General features: G+C 41.2%; 1 protein-coding gene across 1 annotated transcript in view; it reads left to right on the top strand.

Annotated features, from left to right (window-relative positions):
- Positions 1-23,017, top strand: part of LOC109935139 (serine/threonine-protein kinase DCLK2) — a 57,575-nt gene that overhangs the window by 16,610 nt on the left and 17,948 nt on the right. Inside the window, exon 2 of the mRNA XM_020533821.2 lies at positions 20,136-20,467. Coding sequence (XP_020389410.2) covers positions 20,136-20,467 — 332 coding nt within the window. The remainder of the gene's footprint in view (positions 1-20,135; positions 20,468-23,017) is intronic.

The following is a 23,017-nucleotide window of genomic DNA, read 5'->3' as shown; positions in this document are numbered from 1 at the left end:
AAGCTGGTTCATTATTCATTGCAGTAACAACTTTCTCTTCAGCTATATGTACTCGGGTACTGTTGTACATAGTAGCTGTCTGTGAGCCAGTGATTAAACCAGGATAAGAATTAGTTGTTTTTTGTCTAAATCTCAGACCTTAGAAAGCAGCGATGTGTTGTAGAAACAAATAATTGTTGGCAGTAAGAAGGTTAAGTTGAATATTTGGAAACATTGTTTTGCTTATTTTCTACATATTTGTTTTCATACTGTACAAATCACTTCTGTAAATATTATTTGAAGGTATAACATGGCATTCTATAGTAAAAAGCATCGTAATTTTTAGATAGCCGGCAAGCAATATGCAGCCATACTCTCCACATAGACCATCGTAACAAGTGCTGTGCAGTGTTAATTTTCTAATTCCATTTAAGGAAATAGATTGCAAAGCATACTTTGCTAAATATAAATGGAGTTACATTGTCAATAGCCTGTTGGCTATATTTTAAAATTTAATTTAATTGCTCTAAAAAAAGCCCATTATTTAGAAGAACTATATATACATGGGGCAGCCAAATTATGGCACAGCTGGTGTCTGAGTTATATAAAACCCACTAGTTTTTGGCTGTGGTCATTCTGGAAATTAACTAACTTGGAGTATCGTAAACTGATTGCTATTCCTTTGTGTACGGTTTCTCATTTGCACTCTGTGGATGTCATCCACCCACATGTTTCATGTAGGAAGGTTACCAGTGATTACGAGTCATGTACAATCAAAGCAATTAACATTTTCCCTCAAGCTTACCTTGGTCATTATGGTCACGCAGCTGCTAAAATTCTGCGTATGGTGCCAGTGTGAGGCCTTGAGAATCGTCTTCTAAAAATTTAAAATTTAACAGGTTACATAGATGCCTTTAGAAGTCTGTATCTAAATTACATTGGCTTGCTTCAGTAATAAGAACATAATTAGGAACAGGAATCAATTGTTTGGTCCATGGGCCACCCGTTACATCACGGCTGATCTGATTGTGGCCTCCGCATTACCTCCTGTTGGCCCCCACAACTTTTGACTCACTTGCAGATCAAACATCTAAATAAGGCTTGAATATATTCATAAAGCCAGCCTCCAGACAGCTGTCATGGGGAGAGAGTTTGAAAGATGTGCAATCCTCCTAATTTCCATCTTAAATGGGAGACCATTTGAGATGGATTATCTCAGAGTCAGGAAGACTGCACAGACCTTTAAAAATGCTGGGCATGACCTGTATCCAGAAGTCCCACCTCCTCAATGAACAGGGGTGGGGAGCAAGGCATGTTTCACAAACACAGGAAATGCACAGTCAGTAGGGCCATTTGAATTGACTGTTGAGTTCAAACAGAGACCCCATTTTGGCTGATTCAGAGGCCTTAACCAGTAGTTTGGAAATTATGAGTAAATGTAAACACTCTTGATTATTAGGATAATATCTGCACATTTGCCATGATCTGAACAGTTTGTAAATGCCTGTTGTTTACGTTTTTAAATACACATACAGCTGTTACAAGTGAGAGCTTAAAAAGATCCCTGTTGTACTGCTTTGATTAACAGGCAGAAATTAAAAGTAGAAGTAGCAATCAATTTAATTTTTATGGAGCTCTTTGTTAACATTTACTCAGGGGCTAATAGTAAGATTATGAATGCTTAGCTGAGTTTCAAAAACCACAATTATGTCAGGAAGAGATTCTGGTTCATTGTTTGATTCACAGTTTAACGTAGCTATTAAAAGATTGGCTTTTTTCACGAGATTTCTGAATATTTTTTAATATATAAGCAATTAACTACCTGAGATCTAAAATCTTTAAATGGAGTGAATGAACAGGAGTTTCTTACACCATACGGTGTGTAGGAGTGTGAGCTGTATTAGGATGTTGATTTTTTTTTTCCCATCTCCACATGGCTCTTCAGTTCTGTCCTTGGTGAATATGAGGTGAGTGGCTGTGGAGATGGCATGGAAAATATGATGCATCATCTTGTTGAATGAGGATTAATGAAGCATGAGGGGTGAGGACTAAAAGGCATAACTTCTAAAACAAGTGAAGTGAGGTTCCAGAATAAGAACCGAAGTAGGTCCTTCAGAACGGCCTGTCTCGGCATTTGCCCACCTCTGTGACTGTTGGTACTGAGCTTCTGGGGTCAGTGGGCTAAACGCTATCAGCACCTGCTTCTATTGAGTGAAAATTACATGTAGTTTTTAGTCATGGCAGGTCTGGTGAATCGTGGAGCTATCGACTGGTAGCCAAAATCAGCCCTCTTGGTTTGAAACTGTGTGCTGTCAGTTCTAGTCCCCCACGAGGGGTACATTTTCTCCAGCACCTACCTTACCAAGTCCTCTCACTATCTTGTCTTTCAATAAGATCACCTCTCATTCTTCTAAATTCTAGTGTGTATAGGCCCAACCTGCTCAACTTTTTTTTTTCCCATAAGAAAAGCCCTTTTATTCTAGACATCAACTTAGGAAGAATATCCCTCCTTTTAAATAGGGAGACCAAAACTGTACACAGTGCTCTAAGTGCAATGTCAATGATTCTGTATGTAGTTATTACAAAACATTCCCACTTTTATATTTCACACCCCTTTCTGTAAAGTCCAGCAATCCATTTGCCTTTCAGTTATTAGCTGTACTTCTTTTAAAACTTCCTTCATGGGATACAGTTGTCACTGGCTAGTGCAGCATATGTTACTCATACCTAATCGCTTTTTGAGAAGGTGGAGGTGAGTGTCCGCCTTCCAGCACTGCAGCTTGTTTGCTGTAGGTATATCCACACTCTGTGAGGAAGGAATTTCCAGAGTTTAGATCCAGTGACTGTGAAGGAATGGGTGTATTCTTCTAAATCAGGATTGTATATCACTTGAATGTGGAATTACAGATGGTAGTGTTCTTATATGTCTGCAGCCCTTTTCCTTCCAGGTGCTTGCTAACATTTTGTGATTATGTACAAGGGCACTCAGATCCTCTGCACCAGATAATTCTGCAGTCTCTCTCAATTTAAATGCTATTCTTCTTTTCTGTTCTTCCTACCAAATCGTATATTCTGTCATTTCCAATATAAACCTTCATTTGTGTGCTAACTTAGCCTTTGCAATATTGGATAGATAAAATATTTTGCATTAACTAGGGCCTTTCACCTCATCAAAATGTCATAAAACAGTTCATACCTGATGAAATATTTATAAACTGTAGACTGTGTCTTTTTCCTTTGGCAAATGTAACAGCTAGTTTGTATACTGCAAGGTCCCCTTAACAGCAAAGGAGAGAACCTACTGATTTGTCTACTTTGGTTGAGAATTAAATGTTGTCGAGAGTCCTGGAAGAATTTCATGCTTTTCTTTTAAATAGCATACGACCTTTTGCATTCATCTAAACAACCAGAAAGTTTAACATCTTTCAAAAGCAGTACACCCAACTGAAGGGTCTAGCCCGAAATGTCAGCCTTTCTGCTCCTATGATGCTGCTTGGCCTGCTGGGTTCATCCAGCTCTACACCTTGCTGTCTATGTAGCACTCCTGCTGTATTGAACAGCTGTCCATATAATGTGCACAAATTGAATTGAATTAGATCTATTGTCACATGCACTCATTTGACTACTGTAAGTTTACAAGTCACCACTTACAGTGCCATCTTAGGTACAAGTACCTAGGTACAGATTCTTCAGTACAAGTTCTTAGTTGAAAAAATTAGAAAAATAAAGAAATAAAAAGTCCAGCATTACAGATCATAGGAGTAAATTAGAAAGATAGAGAAATAGAAGTTCTGATTGAACCACCAACCTTCATGACTGAAGAATGTGTTGACTTCGTTATGTTCATGCTGTGGCAAAGTCTGAATATTTTAAAAATGCAATTAACAGTTAGTAATTTTAAAAAATGTGTCTAAAAATAAGTTTCTAATCGCTCCTTTTGATTTTCAGAAAATCAAATGTGGCACGGTGGCTCCGTGGTTAGCACTGCTGCCTCGCAGCGCCAGAGACCCGCATTCGTTCCACCCTTGGGTGACTGTCTGTGGGTTTCCTCCCACAGTCCAAAGATGTGCAGGTTAGGTGGATTGGCCGTGCTAAATTGCCTGTAGTGTTCAGGGATGTGTAGATTAGGTGGGTTATAGGGGTATGGGTCTGGGTGGGACGTTCAGAGGGTCAGTTTGGACTTGTTGGGCTGAAGGGCCTGTTTCCACACTGTAGGGATTGTATGAAAAAAATTACACTCTATTCTTTCAGACTTAATTGTATTTCTGAAATCTCAGCTAATTTTGTCGCATTTTCCAGTGTTAACTCCCTTTGGGTCTAATTTGCTAGACTGTCCACTGTTACTTTCAGAAGTGTCTGCCTCACTATCTCTGACTGGATATTTGTTATGTAAAAGAGGGAAAGGTTCATTGAATTATTTTATGGACCTTCTCTTTTGCCCATAATAGGGATTAGTTTTTAATTTGTTTCTTACTTTTTATTTCTTTCCCTGTGCTTGTGAAGAAACTTAGAAATGCACCCTAGCACACAAGAATGAAAAGGAAGTTACAGTGATGAATAACTTAAAACAAAAGATAAAGGTATTAATTCATGTGACTGAGAGGCCAGTATGTCATTACTCAGTGAAAGTGTCTGCAGTTGGTTGTTCTGGCAGAATTTTGTTTCATAGTTTCTCAGATGCAGTTGGATATTTGAATGTGTAACAATATGTTTCATGTAGACTGGGAATTAGTTCATGTTTTAGGCAAAATACTGAATTTCGTTTGGAGATCAGGTTTTGAGAGAAGTCAAGACTAGAGACGAGCTTTTAGCTGAGCCTGGAGCTGCTGCTTCCCTGTTCTAATGTTGAAAAGTAGTCTGAGGAAACGGCTTAAAACTGTATCCTTAAAAGCTATTCAAAAATCAGCACTTTCAGTCAAATGTCTGGATGAGTCAGTTCAGTTCACAGGATGGTTTTGATGTCTCTCATTGTTATTAGGAGATAACGATTGGCACCATCTGAGGCATAATGAGTTTCAGTGGCCCTATTTGTTTAGAGCTGAGGTTGACATCTCATTTCCTGGTCCTTCAAATTGGTTTGACTGAAATGTCTACACAATGCAAAGTGTGACATTCCAAGAGGCTGATGACCTAGTTTTCGTTCACTGAAAATTTCTGGAAAAAACATCAGTTGTTGGCAGCAGCCATCACATGTCTAGCGAGAGTCAGTTTTTAAAAATAATTATTTTTGGAAAACTATTCTCTTGATCTCTCTTCATGCTTTTTGGGCATGACATAACTGTAAAATTGAAATTTGAAGGATATTAAAACTTATTTGAAATTATGGACAACTGAGACAGTTTTACCTATACAGATAAAAATTGTTTCTCACTGAATTCCAGATAACCCATTCCCTAACTTGTTTTGAGGTGACATTAGTATTTTTTTTTCTCGTGCATCATTGAATTTACTGACAAGAGATGCTACATGGTTAACCAACCTGTGTCTTGAAAATGAATGTGATGCATTTCACAGCATGCAGCACACTGAAGAGTTGTTGATCTAGGAATAGATTTGCTATGCATATTGCCAAGTCTTTGATACTTTGAAGTTCATAATCGTGATATTGAATGAGTTGAGGCTTTCAGGTTAAAGAAGGTTGCTTTTATCTGTAAAGCTTTGTCCAGCTGCTGCCAGATTAGCATTTGTCAAGTTTGTTTTACAGTAAAATGGACTAATTTACAGGTATACTAGTGGGGGAAAAATGTTATGGCCTCCTTATAAAAATGCACATTTGAAATGAAGTGATTTAAACTAAATTTAGCAGAGGTATTTGCTATGATCTGCACCCCCAAGACTGCAATTCACAATGTTTCTTATGGTCTTTTTAAATGACTGGCCTAGTAAGTGTAAAAGAATCACAGGGCCTTCACTTCAAATCCTGTGCCTCTGATCCTAAGACTACACATTATATATCATCTAAAAGGGTAGGCAGGTGGCCTATTTGAGCACCTTACGATAATTGCTTTCAATTTGACAATAAGAATAGATGCAAAAATGGTTATCTCCCTCTGTGCCCTCGATGCCCTCGAATGTTAAATCTGAGCCATAGTAGAAGCATGACTTTTAGTTGTTTAAATCTTCTGGGATATGTGGGGACAGCTATTGCTGAAATTTGATGATAAGGCTTCGGTCAGAGCAGTTGGCTATCAGTAGTGAAGTCTTTTCTGCTATTAATTTTGCTATGAATAACTTTTTCCAATCTTTTACTGAATTAACACTTTCTTTTCCAAAGGAAAAAAACGAAAGGACTGCAGATGCTGTGAATCAGAAACAAAAATAGAAATTGCTGGAAAAGCTCAGAGGGTCTGAAGAAAATCTCTTGACCTGAAACATTAACCCTGATTTCTATCCACAGATGCTGCCAAACCTACTGAGCTTTTCCAGCAATTTCTGTTTTTATTGTTCATAGAATCGCTACAGTGTGGAAACAGGCCCTTCGGCCCAACAAATCCACACCGAACCACAGAACCTCCCACCCAGACCCATCCTTCTGTAACCCACCTAATCTACACATCCCTGAACACTGTGGGCAATTTACCATGGCCAGTCCACCTAACCCCCACATGTTTGGACTGTGGGAGGAAACCGGAGCACCCGGAGGAAACCCACGCAGACACGGGGAGAATGTGCAAACTCCACACAGACAGTCGCCTGAGGGTGGAATTGAACCCGGGTCCCTGGTGCTGTGAGGCAGCAGTGCTAACCACTGAGCCGCCGTGCCACCCCATTTTTTTTTTCCCAGTTGTCTCTTCCAACTTTTGAGAGAAATGGTGTAAAAACAGTTAGCTTCATTTCTCCAAGGTTTCTGCTAGATTGATGAAACATGGTTAGGAGAACTCTTTGTTATGTTTGGTAATAGTTCTGAAGAGATTAATGTTCATGTTACATTGGCTTCTCCCATTTGACTGATGCCATACACAGTCTGTGACTGGAAACAAGGTGTTCTACTGCAGATTTCGGAGGGAACAGGTATATCTGTACAGGCTCCCTAGTGTCCTAATAATTATGTTTGATCAGATGTAGTCATGCTTATTTCTACCATGCAACAAACTTTCTTGTTATCTAAGAACAGTGCGTACTGTAAAGATGCTCTGTGGCAAGCTGCCTCAAATAGACTTAACAGATCAGAAAATACTTCACTTTATTTCTGCAAAGATCCCTATTAGGGCTGCTGATTAATTTTTAAGGGCCAATTTTTAGTTTTCAGGATTTACTTTTCATTCTCACTAACTCCTAACTCCTTTATGAGGTGATTCAGGCACGTAAGTAACATTATGTTCTGTATTTGTGTTGACACATAAGGCAGTTGAATTTGCACAGAAGCACAGTTAGAAGAATTCACAAATACCCACAATAATTACTATCTCTTTTAAACTTCAAGTCAAAGTACAAAGGAATGCTTTAATTTCCCACGTACCACTGTTTTTCATATAAAATAAAAGCATAAAGTGCTGGAGAAACTCGGCTGTTCCCACATTATCTGTATGGAGAGAAGCAGTTAATGTTTCGAGTCCTGTGTGATGCTTTTGTGGAGGTGGAAAATGGTTTATTTTTAATGCAGTAGACAGAGGATGTCCAAGTGGAACAGATTGTGAAGGTGGTCATAGCAAAACTAAAAGGCAGTGGTATTAGTGGTAAAGGAGCAATAGATGCATAAATGTTAGCTGTGACAATGAGAAAATGTGCCCAATCTGCTGAGAGAAAAGCCGACAAGACACAAACAAGGGGCGCCAGGGGCTGGTGGGGGATGTAAAAACAATAGAGGGCATACTCTGAAGTTGTAAAAATCAATATTTTGTTCAGTGGCTGTAAAGTACCTAAGGATGAGGTGTTGTTCCTCAAGCTTGCATTGAGCTTTAGTGAAACACTTGTAGCATTGTAACATTGTAGCAAGACAAGGATGGAAATGGCAACATGGAAGCAAGGTGATTTCTTGAAATGGCAAGCTATTTGTGAACTAGATCCCACGAGTATAATGTATTAATGCAGACCTTCAATTGGCTTAAATTGGTATACAGGGTCAGAATTCCACTTTTTTTTACTTGCCCTCCTGTGATCTTTCCTCTGTTAAATTGAGTGGAGAGGAAATCATTCACTAATGAGTACAGCAGAGTTGCTTATCTCAATGGGATTCAACCTCCTGAATTGAAAGTGAAAGCAGGCTGGTGGAGTGGTTTTTCAGTTGGCTAGACTTGCACTGAATCACAAAAGTGTGGTCTCCATCGGACTGGTGGGAAACAGTTTGGGGAACATCAAGAGGTTCTTTATCCTCAAAGGAGTTCAGAGGTTGGGAGAGAGAGATGGCGAAAACTGTCCAAACTCCAGAAGTGTATACAGAAGCTATTCCTGCTGCAGACGATGGAGGTTGAGGTCATACAGGATCTTCAGGAGGTGAAGAGCCAGCAAGTCCTTGCTCTTTGCCTTGGAGAATCATTATAGAATCCCTACAGTGTGGAAACAGGTCCTTCGGCCCAATGAGTCCACACCGACCTTCAGAGCATCCCACTTAGCTTCATCCCCCTATAACCTACCTAATCTACACATCCCTGAACACTACAGGCAATTTAGCATGGCCAATCCACCTAATCTGCACATCTTTGGACTGTGGGAGGAAACTGGAGCACCCGGAGGAAACCCATGCAGGCACGGGGAGAATGTGCAAACTCCACACAGACAGTCACCCGAGGTTGGAATTGAACCTGGGTTTCTGGCGCTGTGAGGCAGCAGTGCTAACTACTGAGCCTGCAAGATAATCATTTGGTCCAGGGTCTGCACCATGGAGCAGAATGAGACTTGTTTGCGTTCCTTCTTTCAGAAGGTACACAGGGAGAGCTCTGTGCTCAGCAGCCTAAAAGAAGATGATGGTTCAGTAATGTCATCTCAGTCTGACATCCTGAGGAACAGCAAATCCTGTTATGCTGGACTGTATGACATAAAGCCCACAGACAGCACAGCATTCCAGTTATTCCTATCCTTTATCAAGAAGATCCTTGACAATAGCATGCAGGAGAGGCTGGACAAGCCATTATCTCGGATGAGCTGACCAAGTCCCTCAAGTCCTTAGAAAAGAATAAAACTCCTGACTTGTATTCAGCTATGTGGGACTTCATTGGCCAGGTTCTGCTGGAGGTATATGAAAGTATGCTTCTGGGAGGTAGCATGTGCAAATCCATCAGGAAAGGCTTCATCACCCTCCTCTACAAGCAGAAAGGGGAGAAGGAGGAAATTAGAAACTGGCAATCAATATCTCTCTGGAATGCAGATTCCAAAATCCTGTCTAAGGTCTTCGCCAACTGGTTCAGGTCTACTGTGATTGGTGATTTGCCACGATGAAACTTGTGTTGTACCAGGCAGGATGATGTCTGAGAGCCTTGTACTCCCTTGGAATATGATCACCTATGTGCAGGACAGGGGGGTGGATGCCTGCCTCATCAGATTGGACCAGAGAAGACCTTTGACAGGATATCGCACACATGGAATGTGATCCCCAGAATGGGTTTTGCGGAGGGAATCTGTTGTTGCATCCAACCGTTCTACACCAACATCTTTAGTGCAGTTTCAATCAATGGGTGGGAATCAGAAAGCTTCCCGATCAGACCTGGAGTCAGGCAGGGCTGCCCACTCTCTCCTGCCTTATTTGTGTGCTGTGGAGGGCTTTTTGCTGAGTCTATCAGAAAGGATACAAGCCTGAGAGGGGTGACTATTCCAGGCAGCAGAGGCCTGCAGATCAAAGGCTTTGTGTATGTGGATGACATCACCATTTTCTACTCAGATCCACTCTCAGTGCGCAGACTGATGAGCAACTGTGACCACTTTGAATTGGCCTCGAGAGGCAAAAGTGAGGCCAAGTGCTTTGGGAAGTGGGCTGACCGATCCTTTATCCCCTTCACTGTCAGGACAGATAATCTGACTGCACAGGAAATATGGTTCACAGGAGCTGGGGCATGCAAAAAGCTTGGTAGGAATGTATCACAAAGTGAGGCAGAAACTGGGCTTTTAGGAGCTCCCCTCCCTTTCCACTGTAGGTAAAACCTGTTCATCTGGTGTAAGGCACTCTCTACTGTTGTATATAGCACAGGACTGGCCCATTCCCCAAGCCTGAGCTTTGTAGTCACTGAGCCATCTTTTACTTCACCTGGAGGTCTAAGATGAATCATATCTGCAGGGAAATCATGTGCAAAACTCTGGATAAGGGGGGTAAAACGTACCCAACGTTGTCCTCGTTCCTGAAGGCCACCTTTATGTTTGGCTGCATCAAGCTGTGCGTAGATGCTAAGTGTCACTACATATTAACATTCTACCAGTGTAGCAAAGGATGGGTCTGGCCCATTTCCATGGAACACTCCAAGCAGTTAGACCGTCCGTATCACCTGTCCCTCGTGGAGAAATTTACAATCAAAAACACCTTTGACCTCAAGTCCATCAGAAGTCATCAGCATGTAGCACCTTTGAAACTAAGCAGGAAAAGGAAAGGGTGGATCCGGTCGAGTTGTTCTTTGAACAGACTGTCAAAGTCATTAGGCAGAATGCCTCATTGCCAGAACTTTTCAAGAAGCACCAAGACATTCCTTGGCAAGTGGATAGAAGGGCACTATCTGTGAGATCCTTCTTCTCTGTGCCACTGCACGCTGCCCTCAAAGTGGCTGCGGCGTGGTAGAGACTGTCGCACACCTCCTGCCTGGATGTGCCTTTGCAGAGGAAGTCTGCTGTGGTTTTAGTTGAGCTTCGTCCTGAACAGCTGTGTTACGCGGGACTCTGTGCTCCATGGCCTGCTCTCCAGGATGCACACTGAGACAAACATCGACTGTGCCTGAAGGACCATCAACTCGGTGAAAGGTGCTCTGTGCTCTGTCCGAAACTTGTTTGTCTTTCAGAACAAGGAGTTGACCACAACCGAGTGTTACAGACTGGCACATTCCAAGGTCCAGGACTACATGCTGAGGGATGCATTAAATCTTGGGCCAGCAGCCACCAAGGTGCAGTGGCGAAAGACCACCATTTAAGGTCTTTCTGCCAAAGTTAAATGGGGGTCCTTTCAATTAACAGACCCTCCCGATGTCTCAAATATATGAAAATATAGTCTTGTACAAGTAAGAAATGCCTTTAGTTTGCTGGATTTGTTTGTTTGTTTCTTCATATTGCTACTGTACAGAACTGAATGCTTTAGGGACTGTATGTATATAAAGATATTTTATGAATAAAGTATATTTCTGAAATAAAGAAATCACAAGTGTGGTTAAAGTTCATAGCAGTTTGCTCAGTTCTGAGAGTTGAACTGTGCTGAGTTAGGATATTCTTGTTATGAGAGAATTCAGCAAGGAATGTTTTGTTTTCATTCTCTAAGATGGCTTTTACATGCCCTCTTGCGAAGAGAAACAACAGCCTAAGAGAGGATGTGGGGATGTGACTGGAATGATGAAATGTTACCAGTACCCCGTTGATAGCATCAATCAGCTCTTTCATCAGCTACTACTCAGCAATTAATACTGAGCACCTGCTTCCAGTTTCAAACTTTACAGGATGTGAACATTTATTAGCTATTTCCCTCTCCATGGACAATTATTACCCAACTAACAAGTGAACATTAAGCTTTGAATCCGATTATACTGAAAATGACTGGAACAGTTGCTTTAGTAACTTCAGTTTTAAGTGCTTTGCAGAAGTTCTCAAAAGCATGAAAGACTAAATAATTCCTGTGAGGCGTAGATTCATTTCCAAGGCTTCTGTACAATGTGACACTTTGACCCTTAGTAGACCTGTTGTCATTATGAGGTGTTTTGGTAACACAAGGGTAATATCCTGATCATCATAAATTTTCATGTTAATTTACTGCCATGTGATGAATGGCGTGTCAGTGTTAAACTATACTAAGCAATATGAGTGCTACTGCGACATGGATTTAATGTTGTAGTATGTTTAGGTGGACAGTAGAATTAGAAAGAAACAGATCTAATTAGTTCATGCTGCAAATCTCACACGTTGCCTTCTCCCAACTTGCATTCATTTCCTCCCATTTTGCCTTTAATACACCTCCTAATCTATTACATTCTGTCTCAATGCACCTTCTCTTTGCTGTCATTCTGCTTTCTATGCAACTCATTTCCCTCACAAGTTTGACTTGTGTCGGTCGGTGATACTGCTATCTCCAGTTTTCACTCTGGACCTGCCTGGGTGGAGAAAAGGTCAAGCTCACATTTCTTTTCTTTTAATAGTCTATTTCAACATTGATAAATTTACAAACATCGGTACTCTGCATTGTTGTTTCAAACACAGTCATCAGTTGTAATATCTAAAATCAGATCTTTGCCTTTAACAAGGTCATTTTACACAATCCAACATGAATGCACTGTTAAATCATGCAGTTTAGTTCCATATGATTACATGACTAGTTTTTACTGAATTCACAAGTCACTCAAAGAACTCAGTTACAGAATCACGCTTCACAATTCTAGCATGACTACAGCAAGCAGTTATTTACTCAAAACACTTATTCTACATTTGATCTCTGAATTGCATGCATAATAACACCAAATTATGATTTCTTTCTTACACTTTTTTTCTCTTGTCTCCCCATCTTTTTCTTTCACTTTTTCTTTCTTTCTTTCTCTCTCTTTGATTTATTTTTGTGACCTGTACTTAGGTACAGTGAATAGTTTTGTTTTGTGTGCAGTACAGGCAGATCATACCATACAAAGTGCATATGCGTAATAGAACAGAGCGAAAAATACAATGTTACGGCTGCAGAGAAAGTGCACAAAGACCGAGATCAACATTAAATTTAAAATTTGAGAGGTCCGTTCAGAAGTCTGATAACAGCATGTAACAAACTATTCTTGAATCTGTTGGGACGTGCATTTTAAGTTTTTGCATCTTCTGCCTCTCATCTGTCTCTTTTTTTCTCAGAGAGAAGGAACAAGTGACCAAGTGCGTGAATGAGAGAGAAATGATGAGCAACAGGACCAGGGAGGGTGTGGTGAGTCAGAGAGTTAATGAGCAAGAGAGGAAGGCAAGTGAGAGAGAGGGATGTGAAAGGAGAGTGAGAATGTTGGCAAGGAGGAGGTTTGGCAGTTAGGAATGAGGCTGCGAATGGGAGCATAATGGAGCCAAAGAGAGGATGCTGAGAGGACGAGGGTCTGGAAGCAGGAGAGAAATAATGAATAAAAGTGCTGGGGAGGGAAGCTGTGAGTTGGAGAGGTTGTGAGTGGAAGAGAGGAGGCAAGAGGTAATGTCGGTGAGAAGGGTCAGAGGATGAGAAATAGAGTAACCTGGCGGGATCATGGAATGGGAGAGAGGTGATGAGTGGGCTGCAGAAAAAGTGCATAATTTCTTCATTATCCTCCACCTTCCCATTACATCTGCAATATTCCAGCATAGTGTCCACTTGACCAGAATTCTACAGCCATCAACAAGTTCTTTGCGTAACATCCTAATCCAATAATACATCCAATTATAAAAACAAAAATTAACTATTTATCTTTGTTCATTCCCTGAATGCTGTTCATACGTTCCAGTGCAGAGTCACCCTTGTGGCTGCAGTATGGCTGCTGAAAGACTGTTGACTGTCATTTGAGGGGATGGTAGGGAATTGCAGGTAGTCTTGCGTGATGATAAAGGGAGCTAGTCAAGAGGGCAGAGAAAAGACTGATGTAGTTGTAATCGGTGATAGTATAGTTAGCGGAATAGACACTGTTCTCTGTGGCTAGAATCGAGAGTCCTGAAGGCAGTGTTGCCTGTTTGGTGCCAGTTTAAGGATATCTCATCTGGGCTATAGAGGAACATGGAGAAGGCAGGGAAGGATCCGGTTATTGAAGGCCATGTGGGTACCAGAGATATAGGGAGAAAGAGGAATGAGGCTCTGCTGAGGTAATATGAGCAGCTAGCAACTAGGAAGTACAGTGCATGGAAATTTATGGAAAAAGTTAAAGTGGAGGAGCCTTAGCCAAGGTTATTCAAGTTTCAAAACAAATAGTAGGACAGAATATTGAAAGGGTCAGGAATCTAACCTCAGTCACAGGAGATAAAGGGACAAATGAGAAGGGGTTGGTCTACACAGGATTGAGCGTGTACTTAAATGCATGCAGTATACGAAACCCTATAGAGGCTCATAAAATCATGAGGGGCATGGATAAGGTGAATAGACAAGGTCCTTTCCCTGGGGTGGGGGAATCCAAAACTAGAGGGCATAGGTTTAAGGTGAGTGGGGAAAGATTTAAAAGGGACCTGAGGGGCAGCTTTTTCATGCAGAGGGTGGTGTGTGTGTATAGAATGACCTGCCAAAGGAAGTGGTGGGTCTAGTACAATTCCAACATTTAAAAGGCATCTGGATGGGTATATGAATAGGAAGGGTTTAGAAGGATATAGGCCAAATGCTGGTAGATGGGACTGGTTAATTTAGGATATCTGGTCGGTGTGGATGAGTTGGACCGAAGGGTCTTTTTCCGTGCTGTACATCTCTAAATGACCTTGTAGCACAGATTGAAATTGGCAGGTGTGATGTTGTCGGTATCACAGAAACATGGCGGGCAGGGAACTTAATATCCATGGATACACATTCTATTGAAAAGAGTTGCAGAAGGGTCAGAGTTGCCTTGTCAGTACAAAATGAAATCAAATCAATAGCAGGAAGTGATATAGATGTTATCTATACAATCTGTTATCTATATATTATGATCTAAGTCACCCTTGAGTGGGAGAAGCTGGAATCGGACGTAACGGTTTAACAACTGAGTAAAGTTAACTATGAAGACATGGGGGTGGTGCTGGCCAGAGTTGATTGAATGGGGAGCCTAGCAAGGAAGATGGTGCAGCAGCAATGGCAGGGGTTTCTGGAGTAATTCAGGAAGCACAGCAGATGTTCATCCCAAGATCGAAGAACCATACTAAGGGGAGGACAAGGCAACCATGGCTGATGGAGGAAGTCATGGACAGCATAAAAGCAAAAAAAAAAGCATACAATGTGATGAAGATTAATAGGAAGTCAGAAGATTGAGAAGCCTTTCAAAAAAAAACAGAAGAGAACTAAAAGCAATAAGAGGGAAGATGATGAAATATGAGAATAAGCTAGCTAGTAATATGAAAGAAGTTTGCAGGAGTTTTTTAGATGTCTGAAAGGTAAACGAGAGGCAAACGTGGACATTGGACTGCCGGGAAATGAGTTGGGGGAAGTAGCGATGGGGAACAAAGAAGTGGCAGAGGAACTGAACAGGTACTTTACAACAGTTTCCACAATGAAAGACACTAGTAGCATACCAGAACTTCATGTGAGTCAAGAGGCAGAGGTGAGTAGAGTAGCCAGCACTAAGTAGAAGGTACTGGGGAAGCTGAAAGGTCTGAAGGTGAACAAAACCACCCAGATCAGATAGAGAAGATAGCTGAGGAGATAATGGAATCATTGGAGTGAGGGATGGTCCCAGAGGATGGAAAATGTCTAATCTAAGACAGTAGACTTGAGGTCTATTAGCCTGACTTTAGTTGTTGTTAAGATTAAGAATCCATTGTTAAGGATGAAATTGGATGACTTGTAATTGTATGGTAAAATAGGGCTAGACCAGCATGGCTTTATCAAGGGGCAATCATGCCTGAAAAATTTGTTAGAATTCTTTTGAAGAACAAGTGAGACAAAGGAAAGCCAGTGGATATGATCTCTTTGGATTTCCAGGAGGCTGCTAAATAAGATAAGAGCCTATGGTGCTAGGGGCAAGGTACTGGCATGGATAAAAGATTGGCTGACTGGCAGAAGGCAGAAAATGGGGATTGTACAGCTCTTTTTAAGGATGGCAGCTGGTGACTAGTGGGGTTTCGCAGGGGTCCGTGTTGGGATAAGAGCTATTCATGTTGTACATTAATGATGTGGATGAAGGAGCTGAGGACGTTGTTGCTATGTTTGCAGATGACACTAAGATATGTGGAAGGACAGGTAGTGTTGAGGAAGTGGGGAGGCTGCAGAATGACTTGGACAGGCTGGGAGAGTGGGCTGAGAAGTGGCAGATGGAAAGTACGAGGTTATGCTCTTCAGTAACTGCTCTCTGGGCAGTTAGGGATGGGCAATAAATGCTCCCTAGCCGGTGACACCCTCATCCCGTGAATGAATAAAGTAGGAAGATTACAGGCATACACTATTTTCCGGATGGTGAAAGGCTTTGATAATCTGAAGCTCCAGCAGATCGTCCAGCCATCCCACAGTAAGGGTGGCATTCACCTGTGAGTTACAGTGACCCAGGTGAAGAGGAAAAGATTTTAACAAACATTACTTATCTAACTATTTCCATTAATGAGTTTTGGGCTATTTGTTCTGCTGCTACCTCATCACCTCTGAATGAAAGGAACGACAGGGCTTGCAAGTAACAAACTCCAATGTGTGTTTTGCAGGCCTGTCTAGTTGTCAAGTATAAAAGAATTACTGGTAGTTATAAACATTAGATTACCTGTAGAGAGTGACATTAATGTGTCCTGGGAGTTCATAGAGTACTTATGCAAAGTGACAGTGTATTTTCAGAGCTGCAATTTCCTAACTGATTGCCCTTCGTTGTTCACTTGACAGTAATAGTCGTGAGCTCAGTCTGTATATGATATAGACTAAAGCAAATAATATGGAAAACAACAGAAAGGCATAAACAAGCTTGGAGGTTGGTTGAAAGACAATTAATAAGTGAAATTTAGGAAAGAGGGGTATGGTGTATATTGCTAAATGATAAAAGGAGGTGACTATGGAATGTTAAATAATTGGTGTAGAGTGGCAAGGAGATACTGCAATAAAACAATATAACTGGTTAAGTTGCTAAGTGTAGCAGTCCAGGGGCTTGGCAGGGTAAATGACTTATCAGAATTCCAGGCGAGATGCACAAGAAGGAAAAGAAAGGAGATCATGTTAAATTTCTATGGGACCTTATCCAGAAAATACATGAAATGAATACTTGCATCATTCTGCATAAATGCCATTGAGTTGAAGCACTAACCGTTTTACTCTCCAGAGATGTTGTCTGCCCTTCTGAGTAATTCCAGTATTTTCTGTTTTTATTTCAGATTTTTGGCATCAGTAGTATGAGTTGTGTCAGCTTAAAAACAGAAAATACTGTTTTTAAGCTGACACAACTCATACTACTGATGCCAAAAATCTGAAATAAAAACAGAAAATACTGGAAATACTCAGGAGATCAGTCAGCATCTGTGGAAAGAGAAGGAGTTGACTCAGACAATGTTGTTTCATGAGAACTGAGAAAAGTTAAAAATGTAATAGGTTTTCAGCAGGTGAAAGGGAGGGTGGGAAACAAACAAAAAAGAAGATATACGATAGAATGGAAGCCAGGCAAAATTAAATGACAGAACTATTTGTAATACAGAGCCAAAGCGAGTGGAAATGGCAGAAGTAAAGAAGTTATAAACTGGCTACAGGAGGTGTGAACAGCAGAATAAGGAACAGCTGCCATCTGAAGAAAACTATAAACTGTGAAAAAGCAAAAAATAAATTGGGGAGAAAGGTTATGCTCTGAAAATGTTAACCTCAGTGTTGAGTCTGGAAGGCCATTAAAAGGCTGTAAAATTGAAATATGAGGTGCAGTTCCTTAAGTTTATGTTGAATCTCGTTGGAACACTGCAAGAGACTGAGGCTAGGTCAGGGTGAGAAGTGAAAAATTAAAATGACAAGCAACTGGAAGCTCAGGGTCACACTTTTGAACTGAATGGAAATGTTTGGCAAAACAGTCATGCAATCTGCATTTTGTCTCCCCAGTGAAGACTAGACCATATTCTAAACAGCAGATATGGTATGCTACATGAAAGAAGTACATGTAAATCTCTGATCACTTGGTAGGGGTATTGAGAAGGAAGAATGTGAAATGATAGGTGTTCATTTATTTTGCTTGCATGGAAAATTTGGAGATTTTGGAGTATCTGAGAGGTGGACCAGAGGATTGTAGAGGGAACGATTCCTGTGGAAGGGTAAAGGAGGGGAAGATGTGTTTCATGGTGGCAAAAATTATGGACGATGATTGATAGAATACAATGAGGTACAAGATGAAGACATGGGAAGGAAAGGGTGGGAGCAAAATTCTGGAAGGGGGAAAGACATTGTGAAGATCCTGTCAACTGTGGGAAGAATCCTTAGTTTAGCAAAAGGGAAGACATATCAGAAACATTGGAATGAATATTAGTGTCATCAGAATAGATACAACAGCTTTGGATAAACTGGAGGAATAGAATTAAGTCACAGAAAGCAAGGTTTGAGGATGTGTAGTCAAGGTAGCTTTGGGAATCAAAGCGCTTGCAGTGAATATTCATTTATAGCCTATCCCAGAAATGGAGAAATCAAGGAAGGGAAGGAAAGCCTGGGAGAAGGCCCACATGACAAAATGGAAATTGGAAGTTAAGTCAATTGAATGTTTTGGTTTTGAGCAAGAGCAATGAGCTGCACTACTACAGCCATTGATATAACAGGAAAAGAGCAAGAAGATCCTGAATTGGGTGGGAACAAAGAATGTTTCATATATGCAACAAATAGGGAAGTGATAATACTCATAGTGACATATTTTGATGGGGGAAGTGAGTTAAATTAAAGGAGAAGTTGTTCAATGTGAGAAGATGCTCACTCCAGCAGAGGACGACAATATTAGATGAAGACTGATTGAGTGAGCCTTGAATGGCAGAGCTTTTGAATATATCTGTCCTAGGCCCATGCTTTTGTTTTCATCCCTTACCCTCCCTCCCCAAGCTATAACAGTGGCTTTTCTTGCCCTCATCCTCCACCCCTCCAGCTTTTGTGTGTAACACACCATCTTCTGTCATTTCTGCCACTTCCAGAGTGATGTCCCTGTCAAACAGATCTCAACTCATGGCTTGAGCCACAGAATGAAGGTACCAGCATATATTGTGGAAATACTGATTGTCCTGCTGGTCCTGACTCTTCTTGGTAGTTGCCACCTGGTCAATGGAAGCATTTCTGACTAACGTGGAGCTCCAGCTACACTCTTGATACCATCAAGGACCAAACGTTTCTCCTAAATTGACATCCACCATCTTTTAACCTTTATTTCCTTCACCGTAATGTACAGTGGCAGCAGTGTGTGTTACCTGTATTGCAGAAGCTCACAGTCATCTTCCACAGCTCATTTCAAACTTGCAACCTCTAACTCTGAGAAGGACATGGGCAACCTGTAATTTCTCCCCAAGCCACACATCATCCTGACTTGGAACTGTATTGCCATTACTTCACTGTTGCTGGATGGAAATCCTGAACTCCTTTCGCAACAGTACTTTAAGTGTGCCTGTATCACATGGGCTGTAGCAGTTCAAGAAGACCGCTCACTTTCTCAAGGGCAGTCAGGAGAAAGTAATAAATACTGACTTAATCAGTGATGAACATACACATCCCATGAACGAAAACAAAAAAGATTTCAAGTTCTGAAATAATACTCTATGATTATTTTAAGTTGTATTGAGCAGTTTAACCTGTCAAACTATAAATTTAATTTCTGAATTTATATCTCCCCAGTCCTAGTTTTGAGAAAAGAAAACCACTGAGGTCACCAATAAAACACTGAACCACTTAACGAATTGATGATTCTGGACCTCAGCACTCTGGTCTCACTTTCAGATAGTCTCTGGCTCAGACCACTCCTGTCTTGTGAAAGCAGAACAGCACTTCCTCCTCATAATGCCAAATTTCTTCAAGTTAGGAGCTAAGTACTCTGGAGAAGCAGTATTCCATTGAGCAGGCCTCCATGCTACTTCAAGTATATACTTTAGCAGTTCAGGCAATGTATTAATTTAACCTTTAAATAACATTTGTTAATTATGCCTTGTCACTATCCCCACAGCTGTCTTCGCCCAGACTTTGTGAAAAGGATGAACTGCTACATTCTACAAAAAGATCAATCTGCTTCATGTGTTTAAAGTATTTCACTAATTTTCTTCAAATAAGTTCTTACTATATCAAATTACTAATGGAGAAATGCTGTAATATTTCATATAATTACACTTCTGTTTACTTTAGTGAAAGAAATGAGACATAAATATCATTGTAATGAGTACCAAATAGATATTGTAAAGGTAACATCAGGAATACAATCCTTTGAAAAGTGAATGTATCCTTTAAAAGAGCATCTTTTCTTTTCAAACAGGTGAAAGCTACGTTTGTGCATCCAATGAGCCATTTCGTAAAGTAGACTATGCCAAGAATGTTAATCCAAACTGGTCAGTTAATATCAAGGCAGGAACATCCCGCTCTCTCTCATCACTAACATCAAGAGGTGAAGGAAAAGAATCCAAGGATTTTATTAGGCCCAAACTGGTGACTGTTATCCGCAGTGGTGTAAAACCACGGAAAGCTGTAAGGATTCTTCTCAACAAGAAGACAGCACATTCATTTGAGCAGGTGTTAAATGACATTACAGATGCCATAAAGTTGGATTCTGGAGCAGTCAGAAGGCTCTACACACTTGATGGAAAGCAGGTAGGAAATGCTTTGATCTAATTCTTGATCATACAACATTTATAGAGAGTAAAAGTATCAGATGTTCATATTTGTACACCTGCCATGATTAAACTTTGTAACACCATATCTACTATGTTGTCTGAATTTCCAGCTGTTTCTGATAGTACAATCTGTTATGTTTTTTCAAGGCTGCACGCAATTTGTAATACCTTTTTAATTAGTTTATGTGAGGCATCAAAATGAACCTCTAACCTGACGTATTCATTCTGCATCTGATGTTTTGGTAAGAAGTTTTGCTCTGCAGATGCAAGTTTGATAGCCTTCTCACTAGCATATGTTAAAGTTCTTTTAACTTGGCTTCATAAAGGTCAGATGAAGTAACACTCCTTGTGCTATTCCTTCATATAAAATCTGTCAAGAGTGGGCCTAGCCTCCATTTGAGATTTTGTCAAAGCTAAGTTGTTGTAAAATTATGATTTATGATTTCAGAGCAGTTTCTGGTTGCTGAGTATTTTCTACTTAGATACATTGTACTGAAGATTTCTGACCTGTGTTTGGCTTTCTTTTGGAGACTTGGTCATGTGACATTTGATCACATGACATCACTCATGCAAAATGGAATCACATGACAATTTTCCGTGCATGAATTAGATGTCTGCACATTGATGACTTCTCCTGAGTTGTTGGTACCTGCATTTGCGGTAGATGTCTACATAAACAGGAGGATTCTGAACTTTAATTGTACATTCTGTGCATCTCGGGTAACTTTTATTTGTGGGCCAGTTTGCTACAACGTGTATTTTTGCAACAGACAATTACCCTGGCCTTTATGGTCGCAAATATGAGGTGCAGCTAATCGAGATGGGGGAAGAGCGTCCCCACTGGTATTTCAATAGTACTCCACAAACTGGATGGGGAAGGTATTTTTCTGAAAATTTACCTTCCTTTAAAGGCACCTCAACAGTTGTATGTTTCTCTTGGTGGAACCCAAGGTCCTGAGTATCCAGACATTGCCGACAGCATCCAAGTTGCCTGAAAGAGTCCTGTCTTTGTTGCTTTGACTTGATTAGAGGCAGTAACTAAGTTGTGCTCCCAACTGCCAGTTGATCTTTGAATGACATCACATTTAGTCCAGCCACCACCATTTATGTGTGCTGATGTCAAAATGCTTCATCCACTACATGGTGGATGAGATGTAACTACGGAACTTAAAAAGGTACCTTTTTTTAACAATTGTCAGATTACACTAGTTTTGTCTAAATCTCTTAGTGGTAGCTTTATTTATTTATACAGTGCAATCTAAGATCTCGTCATGTATTTGCTAAATATGTTGGACTGTTGCTTTAAAAATCTGATCATGTGATCTCAGGATGACTTCATTGGCTATTTTGGAGGGAAGCAGTTCAGTCTAGCTTGCATCTCATATTATAGGGGTAGTAGGAACTGCAGATGCTGGAGAATCCAAGACAACAAGGTGTAGGGCTGGATGAACACAGCAGGCCAAGCAGCATCCATGATGCTGTTTGGCTTGCTGTGGTCATCCAGCCTTGCACCTTGTTGTCTCATATTATAGGCTCCTTCAGCCTTCTGCTTCCTTGTCCTCCTTGAAAACATGACCCGAAGAAAACTGGTGACAAGGGTAAAAACTGCTTCAGGATCCACTGATTCGTCAAAAAGAATTGAACGAGATTCACGGTCCTCATTGCAGATCTTGAGGGAGCTTCAAAAAAAATCAAAAGACACCAATTGCTGCACCAAAGCAAGTACAGTCAGTGAAAAGGAATTCACCCCAGGGCAGAAGTGAACAATGCAGAAAAAGCTTACAATCTGCTCCACCCTGAAGAAACACTGTGAGAAATGAGTACCCTACAGGGAGGAAAATGTTTTGAGTTGGGGGGTGTAGTCTCAGAAAACAAAAAGACTAAACAGAAACATGAGAGTCCGCTCCTCACTCCCCACCAGCCCCACCACCCCCGGCAACCACAGGAAGTGCTACACCTGCCCCTACACCTCCCCCCTCACCCCCATCCCAGGCCCCAAGAAGACCTTCCACATCAAGCAGATGTTCACCTGCACATCTGCTAATGTGGTATACTGTATCCGCTGTTACCGATGTGGCCTCCTCTTCATCGGGAAAACCAAGCAGAGGCTTGGAGACCACTTTGTGGAACATCTATGCTCGATTTGCGACAAACGACTGCACCTCCCAGTCGTGAACCACTTCAACTCTCCCTCCCACTCCTTGGACGACATGTCCATCCTGGGCCTCCTCCAGTGCCACAACGACGCCACCCGAAGGTTGCAAGAACAGCACCTCATATTTCGCTCAGGAACCCTGCAGCCCAATGGTATCAATGTGGACTTCACAAGCTTCAAAATCTCCCCTCCCTCGACCGCATCCCAACACCAGCCTAGCTCATCCCTGCCTCCCTAACCTGTCCATCCCTCCTCCCACCTATCCACTCCTTCCACCTCAAGCCCCACCCCCACCTCCTACTTACTGGCCTCATCCCGCCTCCTTGACCTATCCGCCCTCCCTGGACTGACCAACCCCCATCCTAACTCCCT

This window comes from Rhincodon typus, chromosome 1 (genome assembly GCF_021869965.1).
Source record: "Rhincodon typus isolate 14 chromosome 1, sRhiTyp1.1, whole genome shotgun sequence".
Classification (NCBI taxonomy): Eukaryota; Metazoa; Chordata; class Chondrichthyes; order Orectolobiformes; family Rhincodontidae; genus Rhincodon; species Rhincodon typus.
This window is presented reverse-complemented; position numbering and strand designations above follow the sequence as displayed.